Here is a 16,759-nt window from a genome sequence, read left to right on the forward strand (position 1 = left end):
TATATCCAGGTGCCCAGTTAAGGTAAGCATCTAGTTTACCATGGCACGCCCTATGTGTCCGTTGATCCATCTCTACCCGAGCTTGCAGGGAAAAGACACGACTTGAGTGCCTCGGCCAGCCATGCCCCGGTTTCAGCCTCAACGCAGTTTAGCTGTAGATAGCAGCGAGGTACTGTGCAGTTGTGGATAATGATTTTTAGTATGACCGCCCTCCTCCTTGTTTGTATTTAAATAAACACGATGAGATCTCAGTTCCTTTTAAATAACTGTTTTTTTATTCTTCTTTTTTTGTGCTTGGTTTGTGAGTGCTTTGTGAAGTTCAGTACAGGGATAACATCCTTGTTTTTCAAAGATTTCTAATAGCACATTGCTAGAACTGCACCAGCCGATGCGTGTTTTGCCCTCAGCGGTCAGTCAGACCTGGGCTTTCTCAAGGCTGAAAAAGATGTTAATTTGGCAGTTTCAGTCGAGGTTGTACGCAAGGCTAGATGTAACCAAACACCTGGTGAGGAACGTGAAGGATGCATGTATTGGAAAATCCAGCGTGAGGTTTTATGCTCTTAAGTTGTAAACTACAGTGACGAGAGCAATAACAGTGAGTGAGAGGAAGACAAGCAGAACATGAGCTGAGTGAGAATGAAAAAAGAAATGAAGACTAGAAAACGAGGGAATTCAGAAAGAACATAGGAGAACAGAAGGAATAGAAAAGGTAAGATGGAACAGTCACCAAATAAATAAAGGAGGTTGCAACAGGCATTTAGCCACATAGATTATAGTAAAGAGGATCTAACCTCTCATTATATAGGGCAAGTACTATTTAGTAATGATAAGTCCACAGCTCATTCGGTGTTAGGAGGAGTTTAGGTGAGATTGGAGTGAGGTTTAAAGATAGATACCTCATTCCCGGTGCTGGCTCAGCGTTCGTTAAAACAAAAATCTTTTTAAAACCGTAAACTTTTTTTATCATACAGTTCATACTGGCAGTTCAGTATAACGTCATGTGTTGGTGAGAAGTGCATGCCACATGCATATTAGTGAAATGAAAACATTTCGTTGTGCACCCAAGTACCCACATTTTAAGCTTAACTTGGCTATTTTGCTACAATTACTACAAGATCTCAGGGACAAACATTATTATTTTTTCGTACTGTGCTTGCTTAACACCCCCAGAGACGGTTACCTGTGGGAAACATCTTTGCTGGCTGGCGAGTAATCCATCCCTACTCTGCCCCGCCCAACCACTTCTGCCCTCCTCATGCTGATGTGAAACTATTATTTAGCTGATGGTTTAATAATAGCATCAGTGTATCCGTGCTGAAAAAAATGTGACTTAATGGTGAGTCTGATTTTAAACACTGCTACTGTAAACCTGTCCTAATGTGCTTCTATGATTAAGACGACTAAATAGAACAATTTTGAAATTTCTGTGGCATAAAACCATTTTCCCAAAGAGGTTTGTTTCATTAAATTTCAGGTGGACACAGGGGAGTTTACATAGTGTAAATTTTATTGTGGAAAAACACACTTCCGACAAGAACCTAAACAAAATTGATTTTTATTTCTAATCTAAATATGTAGTTGCTATGTATCTAAAGCCAATCTGACAGTTCCCCTCTTACTCAAACATCCAAGGTGCTGCCATATGTGTGCAAAACTAAACACTCTTGACACAGTGGGCTGTTATTTCAGTTTAGATATTTGGAAATGTAGTGCAATCATAGCATATGTTAAGTATGCTTATGCCTACTCAAGCTCTATTAGCTTTGTCAATGTGTGTTTTTTAGCCATGTTGTACAAAAGCGTTGGCTGCAGTGCAGCATGGTCGAAGGTAAAAAATAAAAGCGCTATGACGCTGTCAATGCTGGCCGCGTCGTAACTACTCAAGCTCTATTAGCTTTGTCAATGTGTGTTTTTTAGCCATGTTGTACAAAAGCGTTGGCTGCAGTGCAGCATGGTCGAAGGTAAAAAATAAAAGCGCTATGACGCTGTCAATGCTGGCCGCGTCGTAACTTTTTGTTTTCCTTTACTTTCGGCCATGTGTGCCTTTCAATGTAGTTAAAAACACATTGACAAAGATCTTGCATAGACAAGACCTATTGGCTTTCCCAGTGCTTGATTTACTTTTAGCCATGCAGCTCTGCAAAGCCAGTGGGTCCCGAGGGCGATGTTTTGCCTTTGCTTGTTTTTGTTTACAAATTCTCAAATCCAAGATAAACCTGCCAAATGTTTGAGGACTATTGGACAGCAAGAAGCAAGCGGTTAGGGGTCATGGTCAATGTTCCCTCTAATTATTTTCCTCTGTGTGCGGCAGAGTAAGGTCTCTGTGCGCTGCAGCAAAGGCTATGTGCGCCAAGAACCTGACCGCTCGTGTAGACCAGGGCTTTGAGTGGGATGAAAAACCTCTGTGATCTTTCAAAGGGGCGTAACCAATGCAATTAAGGGTGTGGCTTAAAAGCAATTAAGCTAAAAATATGTGCATCGCATAGTGTGCCACCCGACTGATATTTTGCTGCTTCTGCCATTGCATCTAGATATATAATACATGTAACATTACGCCTACAAGAAGCCAAGACTATTGGCTTTGTCAATAGTTGTTTTTTTGCATCTAGTTTTATATAATATTGAAAATGCTTCTTGTGGTTGAGGTTGTGGCTTAATGCTCGAGCTGTCGACTTAGGAGATGGGTTTTGAGTCTCGGGTCAGCTTAACATCTTGTGTTTCTGGGCAAATCAATGAATCTCCCCATGCATACAAAACAAAATATTATAATAAATCATGTAAAGCGCTCCAATACTTTTGGGTTGAATTTGCACTATATAAAAACTTGCTGCATTTCTTTTCTAAATGCGGGGTAGAAACCATAACAGATGGAGAAAGAATGAGGAAAATAGAGAGAAAAAGAAAGGGAGGGCAGAAAGGAAGAATGAAATATAGGAAATATGAAAAGAAGGAAGAAACCGCGACAAGGAGGAGAGGTCAATAAAAGGATGGATACAAAGGTGAAAGGTTTGAGAGATGGAAGAGTAAAGTTATATTTCCATGGGTGGGTGTACGTAAGAATGGATTGAAGGATGAATGTTTGGATAGATAAATGGATGGAAAGGTGAAAGGATGGGTGATTGATAAAAGGTGGGTGAAATGATGGATAGGTGGGTGGGTGGATGGATAGAATGGTAAAGGAAGGATGGATGGATTAGATGAAAAGACAGACAGATGGGAGCATGAATAGACAGGTGAAATAGACGCTGGATGAAAGGCTTAAAGGGTGAAAAGATTAATAGATAGAAGGAGGAATGAAAGGACCTCTTCTAGGGAGGACAGGCCTTACTAGCTTCACTCTCCTGATGGCATTTGAGGTATCAATTGAATTGGGAGGGGGGGTATTTTAGTTTGCTTTTTGGCAACCCCTGTGTCCACAATACGTCTTCGACAACAGCTAAAGGCTGTCTAAAGGTGAGACCTGGAAAGGCCTGGCTAGGGAAAGGTTTAAAGTTAGTGGCCCCTAAGCCCAGGGACATGAGGGGCCCACAGCCATCTCTCTTTTACTACCAGATGACGGTTCCGGGAGGTCTCTTACCTCCTTGCAGAATGGTGCCCGTAGAGCTCTTGCTTTACCACTGTAAACTGTCATTTCAAGCAATCCTTTGTGATGCTGATTACATCGAAATGTATTTTTTATTGCAACCACAACATGGCAGTATCTATGGATAAAATCAGCTGTGAACAATTAAATACTGAGAGCCAAGCGCCTGGTTATCTGGTTTAATCCACTAGAAAACAACTAGAGGGAAATTTCACAAAATGTTAGGGTAGTTTCTAAGTAAGTCAGTAGGAGTGGAACAACTGAAGCGCCACAAGGTGGGGCACTAGCCGCTAGACTGCCCCCGCAAACAATGATGTACTTGTTGAATATTTGCACAAAGGGAGTTGCACTGAAAGGGCTGCAATGTGAAGCTTCATAACAATATAAAAATTAAGAATTGCAGCGGTGGCCATCCGTGTAGGTAAGCTTGGAGGGAGCCTATTAAGATTACACCTTCCAACTGCAAGCATGCACTTTATGGACGGTTGGGCCACTTTTGCACTTAAGCCAGATGAATGTTAATGTTTACACAAAGGGAGCTGCAGAAAAGGACTGCCAGTGAGGCTCCTTAATAACATAAAAAATGAAAAATGGCAGCTGAGGCTATCCATGCTGGAAAACTTGGAGCAGCTTAATAAGATCACACCTTCAAACCGAAAATGCACTTAATGGATGGTTTGAGTAATTTATTTGCACATATGTTAGATTGACCTGAAGTGGCATAATAGAACTGTACTTCTGAAGTGAAAATACATACTTTACGGATGGTTTGCTTCTTTTGCATGTGTGCCAGGTGGTCATATATTGTAATGTAAATAATCATGGCAGGCGCTCGGGTTTGGAACCTTGCATTTTTTTTAGTGTTTTGCTATTTTGCATATAAGACATCTCCGCCAATAATAATGCCTATTTTTTGGACCCTTTCTACTGTGGAAATGGTTTTAATCTAACAGACTTTTATAATGTGGTTTTAATGTTGCACAGGTTTGAATTAACCATGCTAATAAATAAACTTGAAAAAAAAAAAAATGGCTTATGGCTATCTTTTGCCTTGTCTTTGCTGCGTGTCTTTTCTCAATAGAGAGGCTGCGGGCTGATTGTGGGCATTTGTGAAAGTATTCCTGTTAATCACAGCACCCGTTATGCGCTGCAATTAACAGGAATACTTTCACAAATGGCCATAATCAGCCCGCTGGATCTCTCTATTGAGAAAAGATATGCATCAAGTCCAAAAGCATGACGTGTGCTTTACACGTCATGCTTTCGGACTTGCTGCATTTTTTATGGATCCCAGCTGGGGCTGATTGTGGGCCTTTGTGAAAGGATTCCTGTTAATTGCAGCGCATGACGGGCGCTGTGATTAACAGGAATACTTTCACAAAGGCCTCAGGCAACTGGGAAATTGCTGTTTTTCGCCACTCGCATTTTAAAAGCGGGCGGCGGCACGAACGTGTGTGCGCTTCACACGGGCCACTGTGCGCTCGGTATCTTAAAGGTGCGCGGGCGCGCAGGAGCCCTCCTTACAGGGAGCACTGGTCATCAGTGCTATTCATGTCTTATGCCTGAAATATAGTGTCCGTCTGTAACGCAATTGGTACTGATGTAAAGCACTTTGATACCTTAGGGTCTAATTCGCGCTTTATAAAACAAACAAATAATTCTCAGCCATTGGTTATTAACCGGAGCAGAATTCCAGTCCATGTTTTGTTTTTCCCACCATGACACCTCAGACAGCAACCAGCCATATTTAAAACAGCCCTGGTAGTAGGAGCAGTTCTGTTTGAACTGACAGGCTTGCTTTCCTCTGAACTGGAACAGAAGCCACCCCAAATGTTTTTTGACATAGTTAGGCCTTGTCAGTGAGGGAGAGATGGAGTCCTGTGGTACATTGAGCACTGGGCCCATGTATGGGCATACCCCTTCGCACTTAGGGTGGCACACAGAAAAACAAGCATTTGCAATGCAATAGGTCTCGCAGTTACGCGAGTTTAAGCTATTGGCATTGTAAATTACAATGCCTTTTATTTATGTTTTTAAAAAGAAAACAAAAATAAAAGGCATTGTTATTTGCAATGCCAGTAGCTCAAACTCGCGTCAATGCGAGACCTATTGCATTGTAAATGCTTGTTTCGTTTTGTTTACAGACACAACTTGGATCACTAAACAAAGCGAAAAAAAGCACTCGCTTCATTTAGTCGGCACGTACATGCAAAATGACCTTTTAATCCTCCGTGCAAAGCTTCAGGGATGCGTGCAGTATGGCTTGAAACCATTGGCAAAGCCGGTCGGTCCCCGAGGAGAGACTTATTGGTTTTACTGGTGTTTGTTTGTATCACTAATGGTGCCGGCTGCAAAAGGGCGTTTTTCTGAGGCCCCCCTACGCAGCTTCCAGTTCTTCTCCCACGCAGACTTATGTAGGGCACGCGGGTGATAGGCCAGGACACTTTGCACCCTGCAATGTTGATCATCGCTCGGACGTGCTGCACAGTTCACGGGCGAAAGATTGGTGTGTGTTCACCTAACACAATTGCTCATTTAAACGAGACGCACTGTTTTACTCCTTCTCCTGTATTTCCGCGTTCTTGAAACTGTTGGTAGTGCCCAGCATTTGAACGGTCTTGTTTTAAACCCTCGTATCCCGTCATTTCTTATAATATTGCAAGAACTCGAGCAACTCTGGGATTTACTTTTATATATGCGCGAAGCAAGCAGGATTTAAATCCTTGCTTTATACACGACCTTCATGACGCAGCCACTCCCTGGCGTGCATTGGTTTGCACGGAGTGCAGTTGTAAACAGCTTGGACGTGGGCACAGGAGCTGATGTTATTCTATCGCTTTGAACTGCGCATCGCTGAAATGTAGTAGCACTTTGTTAAAATAGGTTCAGGGCGGGGTCCGTAGACCATTGCCTACTATAGATGGAGAGGCTATCTGCCCGCTTCGGTGACATAATCCAGGGTGTGCACGCCTCGAAGGGCGTCATTTGCTGAAGGTCAGCATGTTCTAAAGTAGGCTGCCTTACTGTGTGGAAATTAGTTCTAAAGTGCTACTGCATTCGCAAACACTATTGAGAACTGCTTCCTGCGTTCAGGGATTCGAGGATTCTTTTTATTGCTCTTTTCATTTTTACGGTGCTAGTGCGTGGTTATTTGTGTTAAAAGTGCGCACCTACATATCGCTGCTAACTTTGAAGTGACTGTGCCCAAGGCACTCGCTGGTCAAACGAGCTAGCAATTATTCTTCTCTATTTTTTCGTATGGCATAATTGTTGTACGTTTTAAGAATCCTTGCATCGTGTGTTTTATGTCTTTTGTTTTGGATTCCTGGTCAGACGGCCTTTCACTCCTTTCTTACTAAACAGAACAAAATAGCACATGCTGAATTTGCTTTGCCTCCTCCCCTCTTCCCCAAGCTCCTTAAACAAACAAAAAAAGCATTGATCTCTTGTCTTTTTGGGGCCATGTGTTTCGAATTAGAAACACATGGCCCCATAAAGATAAGAAAGTGCTTTGCGACAGCAGCAAATCAGGCGACCCAGTCCGGATCGGAGGCGAAAAGGCGTCAACAAAAAACCCTCATTTCCAATGGCAGGTCACCGTTTAGCATAAACGGTAACGCCAGCCAATGGAAATGAGGGGCGGGGCTTCAAGCCCTCTTCTCAAAGTCCTTGTTCACAATAAATCTTGCCAAGCGCGCAGCGCATGTGCTGCAAAGCTAGGCGAGACCTAAAAAGCGATGGGTGGAATGCTTGAATTACTCTCAGCCACTGATGATTACTTGGGGCTTAATATATACGTATATAATTGTTGAAGTTTCTTGTCAAGGTCACGTGTTCTGATTCGTGAGACAAAATCCATTTTAGTGACCCTATTATTGATAGTTTGAATTACGTGAGTGAATTAATAGTGATATTATTGTTCTATTGAAAGTGCATAATTCTTTTCTTTATTTTCACAGTGATATTGCATTAGGCAAGTATGCTTATGCAAAGTCACCATTGTTGTGTGTGGACGCTTGAATGTTGCCATCAAGTGTTACAGGAATGATCCTGTGATTGGAAACCATAATAGACTCTGTATTTGTAACACAGTTTTCAGTATATTGTACAATTAAAATGTAATTTGTTCGACAGAAGGATTTATTTTTCCTGGATGTGAAACTGATATCCCTTTTGGATCCGTTTTGGGTTTGGCAATGCAACATTTTTCTCAAAATGCTTTATCTTTGTATGCTCTTTTGGTGGATAGTTGGAATCTCGGTGAGTTGTGCTTGTCTGCAGTCTGGTCCATTGTAAGCAAAACTGTAGTGTCACTGTTGAGTTCCAAACGGATGGGTGATCCGATGCCTGGCTGATATATTAGTGTAAATTGGTATGGGTGTCCGAGGTGAGTGCGTCAAAACGTTTGTATTGCCTTACCAATGAGATATATATATATTTTTTTTAAAGGCAGCATTCTTATTTTTCCTATGGCTATTCCCCCTTCTTTAGTTGAGCTGCAGGTCCAGTCTCTTTTGTTGTCTAATCTATATTCATTCTTTTAATACCTTCTGCTGGGAGATGGTATTCTTGAGTTGTATCAAAGTTGACTCGTGGCCCTTCCAAACATTTTCTGTCTTTTTTTTTAAACTGGATGGTTACGTTCTTTGACGTTTAGTGAGCATAGTTGAATCTCTTTATGGCAGTTCAAATATCCTTAATGGTTAAGGTATTTATGAGATGAATGAACAATTTCAGACTTCAGTTTAGTTAACCCGACCAAATTGTAATAGACATAAAAATGTGAATTTCTATGGTTGAAGGGGTTGGGATTTCGGTGGCAACCCTACCATAACAACATGTCTGTGTGATATCCTCGTTCAGGGACTGTCCAGAATGAGATGGAGACATTTGTACACTTATTACATTGCCTAGAAACCAATGTTTTTTTTCTTTCTATTGCAGGAAATTACCTTCTGTCAAGTCCGGTGACTGGAAACACTATTCTCGCACTGCAACAGGGCAAGCTCCTTTTCACGGCCACCTTCCCCACCAGCATGTTGATGCCCTCGCCGGTCTCTGGTGGCATGGCTCTTCCAATCAAGCAAGAAGCCCTGGAATCTAATGAACAAATCATGGTGCCAGTGACCACGGTGAATACTGGGAGCACAGCAGGTGCTCCTGTATTGCCTTGTTCCATTGTCAGCTCAGGTGTCTCTTCTATGCCTTCACCATCCAGCGGAGTGGTGGTAGCCTCCACTCACATGAACTCTGATGGACCTTTAAGCGATGCATTGAACCAGCCAGCTGTAGCATTTGAAGCTGACCAGTCTGGTAGCACTGCTTCCCCCATCCACAACAATATAAGCACTAGCATGGGGACCCTGACACAAAGTAGTTTTCTCTCCAATGGTCCCCTGGAGGGCATGGTTCTCCCTTCCTTGTCACCACAGCAGTTGGTGTGGTCAGGATCCCTCTGTGGACAAAGTTCAACAGGAATCGAGGTGCAAGGAGTGGAATCCAGCAGCCTGTTTGAGATGGAAAAGGGTGCTGTTCAGATGCTGGATGGAATGGAGAACAGTAACCTTCTACGCCTTGCTGAAGGGGAGAGTCTAATACTTCCTGGCTGTGGAGAAAACCACCAGCACCTGTCTGGAGAGGACTCTGATGAGATGACCCGGGAAGGGAAAGTCCTGACACAACTCCAGTCTGTGCCTGTTGAGGAACCCTTAGATATGTAACCTTTAATGGAGGTTCAGTGGATTAGTTTGTGCATCTCTCATCGGATGGTTGCATTCTAGGGTGCCTCTAATGCATAGTGCAGCAGACTCAAGAAATCTCATTGAACGGTTCTCATAACACTACAAAATCCCTGGGCCGTTGGTGTGTGCTAGAGTGCCCTTCTACGACGAGGATGCTCCATGAGATATCTGTAGGACTTTAAACAAAGGGAATCTTTGCACACACGTTTCTATTTCTTCTATACATTTTCAAAGTCAGCATTGTTGTGCTTGCAAAAAAAATTGCAAAGTGAAAGTCAACACAGATCTTTGATCTCAGTCAAGAACTATTCTCCATCTGCTAGCCACATCTGTGGCAGATTGTAATGAAATAGCTTGATTCTAAGGAATGTGCCCTCTCTTTTTGTTTGACAGTAGTCACAGTCTGGACCAGCAACTCCGCACCCCTTGATTTCTTGATTTTGAGTGATTTTAAACGTCCATGGTATGTGTCTCAATACCTTTGGGGCCATAGCATCCTGAATGTCTTCCTAGGGAGCTGAAAAGCAGTGCGGAGTATTAAATGCAGCCCTGCCTGACACTGTTATGATGCGTGAAGCTCCACTTTTAAGTCAAGAAAGGCAGACATGGTCTAAATTGGATTTATATTGGGGAAGGGTATGTGGCTACCGTACAACTTCGAATCTGAACACCTGTATGCAGTGCCTTCTTTTCTTGTTGCCTCAGTTTATTCCAACACTAAGACCCATTACACAGAAACTGTGCCTTACCCACCACATGCTGTGATAACTATGAATGTATCATAGCTTGATAACAAATTTCCAAGATTTGCTCTTCACCCAACAAGTAGGTTGTCCAGTCAGAAGCCCTTCTTCGGAGAAACTGTTATACTAACAGCTTTTTATAGGAAAGCCATAGAATTAGATCACAGGAGACATTTCTAGTCCTCCATCACTACTGGTGTACGGAGTGGACGTACAAGAAGATGGAGGGCCACAGGAACTCCTATCCAAAGATTTCATATGCAAGAATGAATGAAAGAATTGTTGAATGTAATGAGCACTGATCAGCGTGAGGCTGGTTCCCAAGCGTCGGTGATGAATGCTATTTCAAAATGTACTTTTTCAAAATGTACGTTTTCAAGGTGGTGAAGCAAACAAAGCTTGATTTTTTTTTTTACAACGAATGTCCCTGTTGGGTAAATTTAAGGCTTGTATGCAGCATTATTGGGTATAACTGTAGAACCTCTTGAGACTGGACCTTTTTATGTCCTGAATTGTGATGATTTTCTGTGCATCACTTGTAGGAGATGAAATGACAATATACATTTTCTCTGGAGCGTGTGGTAGGAAACGTGATCCTAGAGATTGATTTGATCAGGATCTTTGGAGTTATCCCCAACCATTTGTATACTCTGATTTTTCACCACAATGTGATGGCTGATGATCACAGCAAAACTGTATCCCACAGATGGAGGTTCAGGGTATGCCTAGCATCCAGAAATGACTCCAATACATATGTAACAATGCAACCTATTGCCTTTGCACTCCAGGGCCTTTGTCATTCATAGAGGGCCACTATGTTCTGCTTTAGAAATTTGTATTAACGTTGAATGATTTCAATTTTGTGTTGAGAGGTGGGTGTTCCTAAACATTTAACATTTGAAAAACACAATTGTTTTCACATTCTCTTATAGATACACCAACATTTGCAGGACTGGTTATTGTGGAATATTTTAGCAGCAGATGTTTTTATGCTGTTTATTCGTACCCCTACAACCAAGTGGCTACGTTGGAAAGTTCCATGGGTTTTCTCACACGTATTTCTCCAGAATGAGTATATTTCAATTAATATCCTTCATAATATCTCCTCTGCCGCCTGGGAGATCCTGCAACACTTTCCTAAAAAATAGGTTAACTAGTTATTTGGAAACTAAAAACTGAGTTCTTAAATGTACTAAAAGAAACATTTGCTTTTAACATTCCACGCTCTTTCATTTCATAAACCCACAATCTAACCTATTGCGCAGAAACTTTGTCACCTAATTTTAAGAAGCAGGTATAAATTATTTCACCATTAAGAAAAAAGAATTTGGGCTGTATAGCAGGAGATGGTGAGTAAGACGAGTACGACTTTTCGGGAGAACTAATATTACTGTAGTGGAATTTTCCTGACTGAAATAGCCTCTTTATGATTGTTTTAAAAATATAACTGCACCCCTAACTGAACAGCTGCCAGTTATGGAAAACTATTTCCAAAAAGATACAACCTACAATGCACACCGTATCACACTTGCAGAATCAACCCCTCATGAAAAGAATAATCCTATGGACACTATAGATTTATTCCCCCCTCTGACAGCAAAATAAAGCATGCAAGGCACAGATCACCTAGCACCAGCATGCATGGGGTGAGAGCTTAGCTTCCTACCCTTTTCCTGCATTACAAAAAAACATAATTGATATTCTTCATCTTATCAGTATTAAAAAGAGTGACACACATTTATTATCCATGAAGTGCGTTCGTTGTTCACCCTAATAGAAATAGTAGCTACAGGAGATCTTAAAATTTACTTATTTGGCACGTGCAAATATTTAAATTGGCAGAATCCTATATCTTTGAACCTCAGACATCATATGTCCTTATATAAAGAGACCGAGAGTGCTACCGCAGGGCCTGGCGAGCAGTGCGACAATCATTTTTGGTGCCCCATACAACCCCCATGACCACCACCTCGGATTTCCTCACTACATCACTGCAAAAGTTCCCCTCATCTCTTTTCAGCCCCTCTCTCACATATATTTCATTTATTTTAAAGCACTGGTAAAGGATGGCTTTACTAATAAGAATGTATATCTATCCAGATGAACCCTTTTTAGCAACATTGGGAATAGCTAATGCAAGATTGGGAAAAAACATATAATGTCCTTTCCTATTTTATGCAGCTCCTTAAAGCTCAAATCTCAGTTCTCGGAACCTCAGAAAATCCCAAAGATGGAAAATCTAAATGAGACTAAGAGCAAATTCTGTTATGATATATATTAGCCAAATAAATACAAACGCCCTGAAGAATGATGAAGACAGGAAAATGTCAGACATAAGAAGGAGCCAGACATTCATGCCAACACAAGAGGTTACAAATCCGCTCAACTCCCTTTTGAAAGTCAGAAATTTAAGTCTTTGATTTTAAAATGTATGCGACAGCCACCAGTCTTCCTTAAAAATGTGCATAATAATTAGCATCTAGAACAAGGATGTCCAGAGTTGATTCGCATTCCGTGCACTGCAGGAGTTTCAGGATATCCATTTGAGATGTATATACCAGCAATGAATTTTGATGATGGAAATTCCCTTACCTTTTTAAGTTCTTTCTGGTGGAAGAGGAAGTTTCAGTCTGAAGTGTCTTTCTGCTTCATAGAACAGCTACTTAGGTTTTGAAACTGCAGGTACACATTTTTCTACTGCTGGGTTGAATGGTGACATTTCTGCTACCATTGTGCCACCAGAGATGCCCCAAGATGGAGGGTGCATTAAGAGTCCTCGCATATCTTGCTTCCTAAACACAAGTCCTAAAATCAGGATTGGTGTTTAAATACTCAAAACATCCGTTGTCACCCTTAGCCCTTCTAATGTGCATTTAGCAGTGAAATAAATAAATGGCAGACAATTCAAACATAAAACAAACCAGTTCAGTCTTTGTAAATAATACCCTGCTTAAGTAAGAAAACAATCTCAACCGGTTAAGAAGAGGACTGTTGAAGAGATATCGAAAGTATTTCAAAAGTAGCCAACACAAAACACATTAAAAAACAGGCGAGAGAAATTGTCCAATGGTAGGTCAAAGATTGTTGAGCTTCATGGTTTCAACATGCAATTTTGGAAAGTCCTATTAAAAAAAAAATCAAATGTTCAGAGTTTGGGGTCTCCCTGGCATCAGAGAAGACATTTTATTGCTGTCAAGAAAAGGAAGCTGTGTTATTGTAGAAAGGGTTTTATTTAATAATCCTTACAGAAGCCTGTAGTGAAAGTTTTGCCCGTGCAGATCTTTATTCTGTTCCCTCTTCAATCAAAATGATCCAAGATTTCTTAGAGGAAATGTAACATTTTATTGCTGCAGTATACATATTTTATCATGTGGACCCTTGGAGAAAGCTGTGACTAAAATACTGCATGTCCTCCCTCTTTTGTTGGTAGCTTTGCCCAAGGTGACACTGCTGCTGAATGGTCTAGACTGTTGTAAAATGGCCACGGCCATAAAGGGAGACACTGCTGCAGAGATTAATCTGAACTTGGATGAAGATAGTTATGCATCCCAACACTGAATGGTAACTTGTCTAAAGCTACGGTCATATCATTTTAACCTACGAGAAGATAACACTAAAGGCTAGATACACATTTGCCTATTAAATAATTGCCTACATTTGAATAGCACATTTTCAGGTGACTCTTGACACCATCTTTGCTTTCAACATCGAGCCCTTCAAAAAGTCTATCGCATTGTATCAATAATTTGCAAAAGGCAAATAATGTTTCCATTTTATAAACAGAACAGTAGGTTTATAATGATCCCTGGCACACAAGAACTGTCTCCTTCCCAAAAGGGCTGTCCGCAAAGGCCACACGAAAACCGGTATGACAATATTTTCTACATCTTTTCCTCGAAAAAACAGAAGCCCTCCTCACTTTCGTAACCCTGGAAGCACTGCAACAGTACATTGTTATCAACCCTTCTGTTTTCTACACGGCTTGTTTGAAAGAAGGCAGTTTAACTTGTAGCGATCTTGTTCTCATTCATGAAGATCCCGGCTCTTCTTGCTCCCTGATCACTGGCTCACCTCTGCTGTGATGAATGGCTTTTCCAGCTTACAATTGTCACCATCTTAAAGTGAGTAGGCAGGAAATGCTCACACATGATTCCTTTTGGTTTTGAATTCTCTTTACTCAGGGCCACCACCTTTCCAGCCTTTTCGTTCAAACGCTTTTGACGCTGACTGCACTCTAGTTTCTCTAATTGCTGGTTTTTATACTGACCTTACGAAGTCTGTTTAATTGAATATTTCTTCAAGCTGATTTTCCACTAATATTTATTGCGCCCTCCTAGTGTTGGTTTCCAGTTACATTTCTTGCACTCCTACAGTGTTTTCCTCCGAACTCTCTTCTCGCATGCTCTTGTGCAGTCTATGTCTTGACATAACTTGCTAGACAAATTGCAATCCATTTCTGCACATGCTCACACTACTGTCTTCAGCCTTTCTCCAGTATCTACACTTATACTTAATGTTAACCTTACAATTCCCTCCCAATCTTCTGATGCTTGCCCTCACTTCTCAATGCTCTCAGTTCCTGGCCTCACAGCGTCGTTGCTGTCCAAACTCTCTCTCCACACCGTTATTGCTGACCTTCCAGTCCTCCCATTACACTGCTTCACTTGTGACCTTACATTTCTTTTCCTGCACACTCTTGGTGCTGACCCCCTGTCCCTCTCTGCGTACTCTTAGTGCGGTCCTTGGAATCATACTCTTACCATACCTTTACTGGTGAACCCCAGATTATTTTTTAGTGTGGCATTGTTCATTCTGTCTCCTTGCACACTCAGTGCTGATCTTTCAAGCACTGTCCTGGGGCTTCTGTCAGGCACTGTTCTTTAGCTCACATTTCAGTCCATCTTCTTGCACGCTTCTAATGCTGATCTACTAATCCTCCCATAATGCTTCTTCTCTTGACCTTTCAGTCTTTCTTCATGCACTCTCCTGGCACTTCTTCTTGCACAAGCGATCTTGATGTGACTTGCCAATCCGTCAATGCTTTTGCTGATCTTCCAGTCACACTCTGTTAGGCAGCGATACTTTAAATCAAAAGGTGTAGTTGCAGGATCGCAGATACAAGTTGTGTGATGTTTATTGCACTTGGTATTTACTGGGTGCAATGAAGATTGCGCTCTGCTTTTTCTCCCACTATATGTCGGATTGTGAAACCCTGCTGAAGCTTTGCAGGTGAAAAGACCTGGTAAATAACTGGACGTGCAGAATTTGGTGCACCAAAATTTGCATGCTTTGACTCTTTTTTGAGGCCATAACTCATAGGTGCTGTTTATCACTCCTCCTAAAATCCGAACCTTTGTGGATAGTAGCACTTACCCCTCTGGGGCACTCCTTATTGAGCCCTTAGTACTTAAAACCTTCTCTTTGTCCATAGTTCTCAAATCCATTTCCTTTTACATGCTTAGAGATCATCGCCAATCGCTGTACCTGTACATCCCTGTCTCCCATCTCCTTACTATTAAACTCTAGTGCCCTTTCTGGTTTTCCAGTTCCTGTCCTCTCTCACTCCTTTTGCGGACTACACTTAAGTCATTAACCATCAAGTTCTTCTCCTTGACACTGACCCTCCAGTCATTTTCATTTCATGCTCCTAAATCGAATCTTCCGGTCCTTCTCCTTGCAGTCCTACTTGCAGGGTCTTAATGCAGGGTGACCAGATCTTGAAACCAAAAATTGGGACATTACACAAACATGGAAGTAGGACTACTATTGTGCATATACCGGGGAGGGCACAGTGATTTAATTAGCAGCACACAAAATGTAGCAAATGCGGAAAATGAGAAACTGAATCAAGTTTTTCACATAGTATCATTTATGTTAGCTATACTGTTTTCTGCCATAGACTGCACACTAATCCTATACTGGAACACAAGAAAGCCTGCCTCCTTGCGTGTGCAGTCGAACCTCTCCGAAAACCAGGACAGGTGTTAAACTTATGAAATTTGTCGGTACAGATGGTGGAAAAACGAAACTGTCCTGTCCACTCCAGAATACCTGGTCACCCTATCATAAAAGCAAACCTTCGAGTTCTGCTTCCACGCTTCAAAAAGCTGACCTTCCAGCCCATCTTCTTGCAAGCTCTGAAAGCTGGCCTTTTAGTCCCATACCTAGTAAACTATCCAGTTTCTCTTACCACACGCACGTAATATTTATTTTTTTAGTCCATTTCTTCAAATGCTCTTAATTCTAACCAACCGGTTCCTCTCTTAGCAACTTTTTTTGCCCTGGCCTTCTAAACATACTTTGCATTCTTGCAGTGCCCATCATTATTTGGAACCTTGCTTTCTGATCCTTTCCCAGATATCTATGTGATGTTATCCCTTTCCCTTTAAACTTGCTGTTGCAGTTTCAGAAGTTCATGAGTGCATTTTAAAACACTTTGCTTATTCTTTGCATTGAACATTGCTTGTTTATAACCTGCACAATTACGTTTAGTTTCCTTCATTTTACAGATATTGTGAGTACTGTGCCATCAAGTGAATGGATTTCAGACTCTGCCTCAGCACTTTAAAATTGTGGAGCCCAAGGCATGCCAATACAATTCGAGCGTGTCCTTAGCCCCTCTTTATTTTGTCTGTGGGCCTAATGCAGAGTTCTGTTTTCTTGATAGTCGATAAGATATCAAATCTTTCCTT

At 41.6% G+C, this 16,759-nt stretch overlaps 1 protein-coding gene across 1 annotated transcript in view; it reads left to right on the forward strand.

The window, feature by feature from the left end:
• LOC146798413 (homeobox protein SIX5-like) overlaps positions 1 to 10,974 on the forward strand; it is a 92,308-nt gene extending 81,334 nt beyond the window's left edge. The window contains exon 3 of the mRNA XM_085625679.1: positions 8,528 to 10,974. Coding sequence (XP_085481805.1) covers positions 8,528 to 9,303 — 776 coding nt within the window. The 3' untranslated portion in view covers positions 9,304 to 10,974. The remainder of the gene's footprint in view (positions 1 to 8,527) is intronic.
• The last annotated feature ends 5,785 nt before the right edge of the window (positions 10,975 to 16,759 follow it).

The sequence above is a fragment of the Triturus cristatus genome, chromosome 9 (genome assembly GCF_964204655.1).
Source record: "Triturus cristatus chromosome 9, aTriCri1.1, whole genome shotgun sequence".
Classification (NCBI taxonomy): domain Eukaryota; kingdom Metazoa; phylum Chordata; class Amphibia; order Caudata; family Salamandridae; genus Triturus; species Triturus cristatus.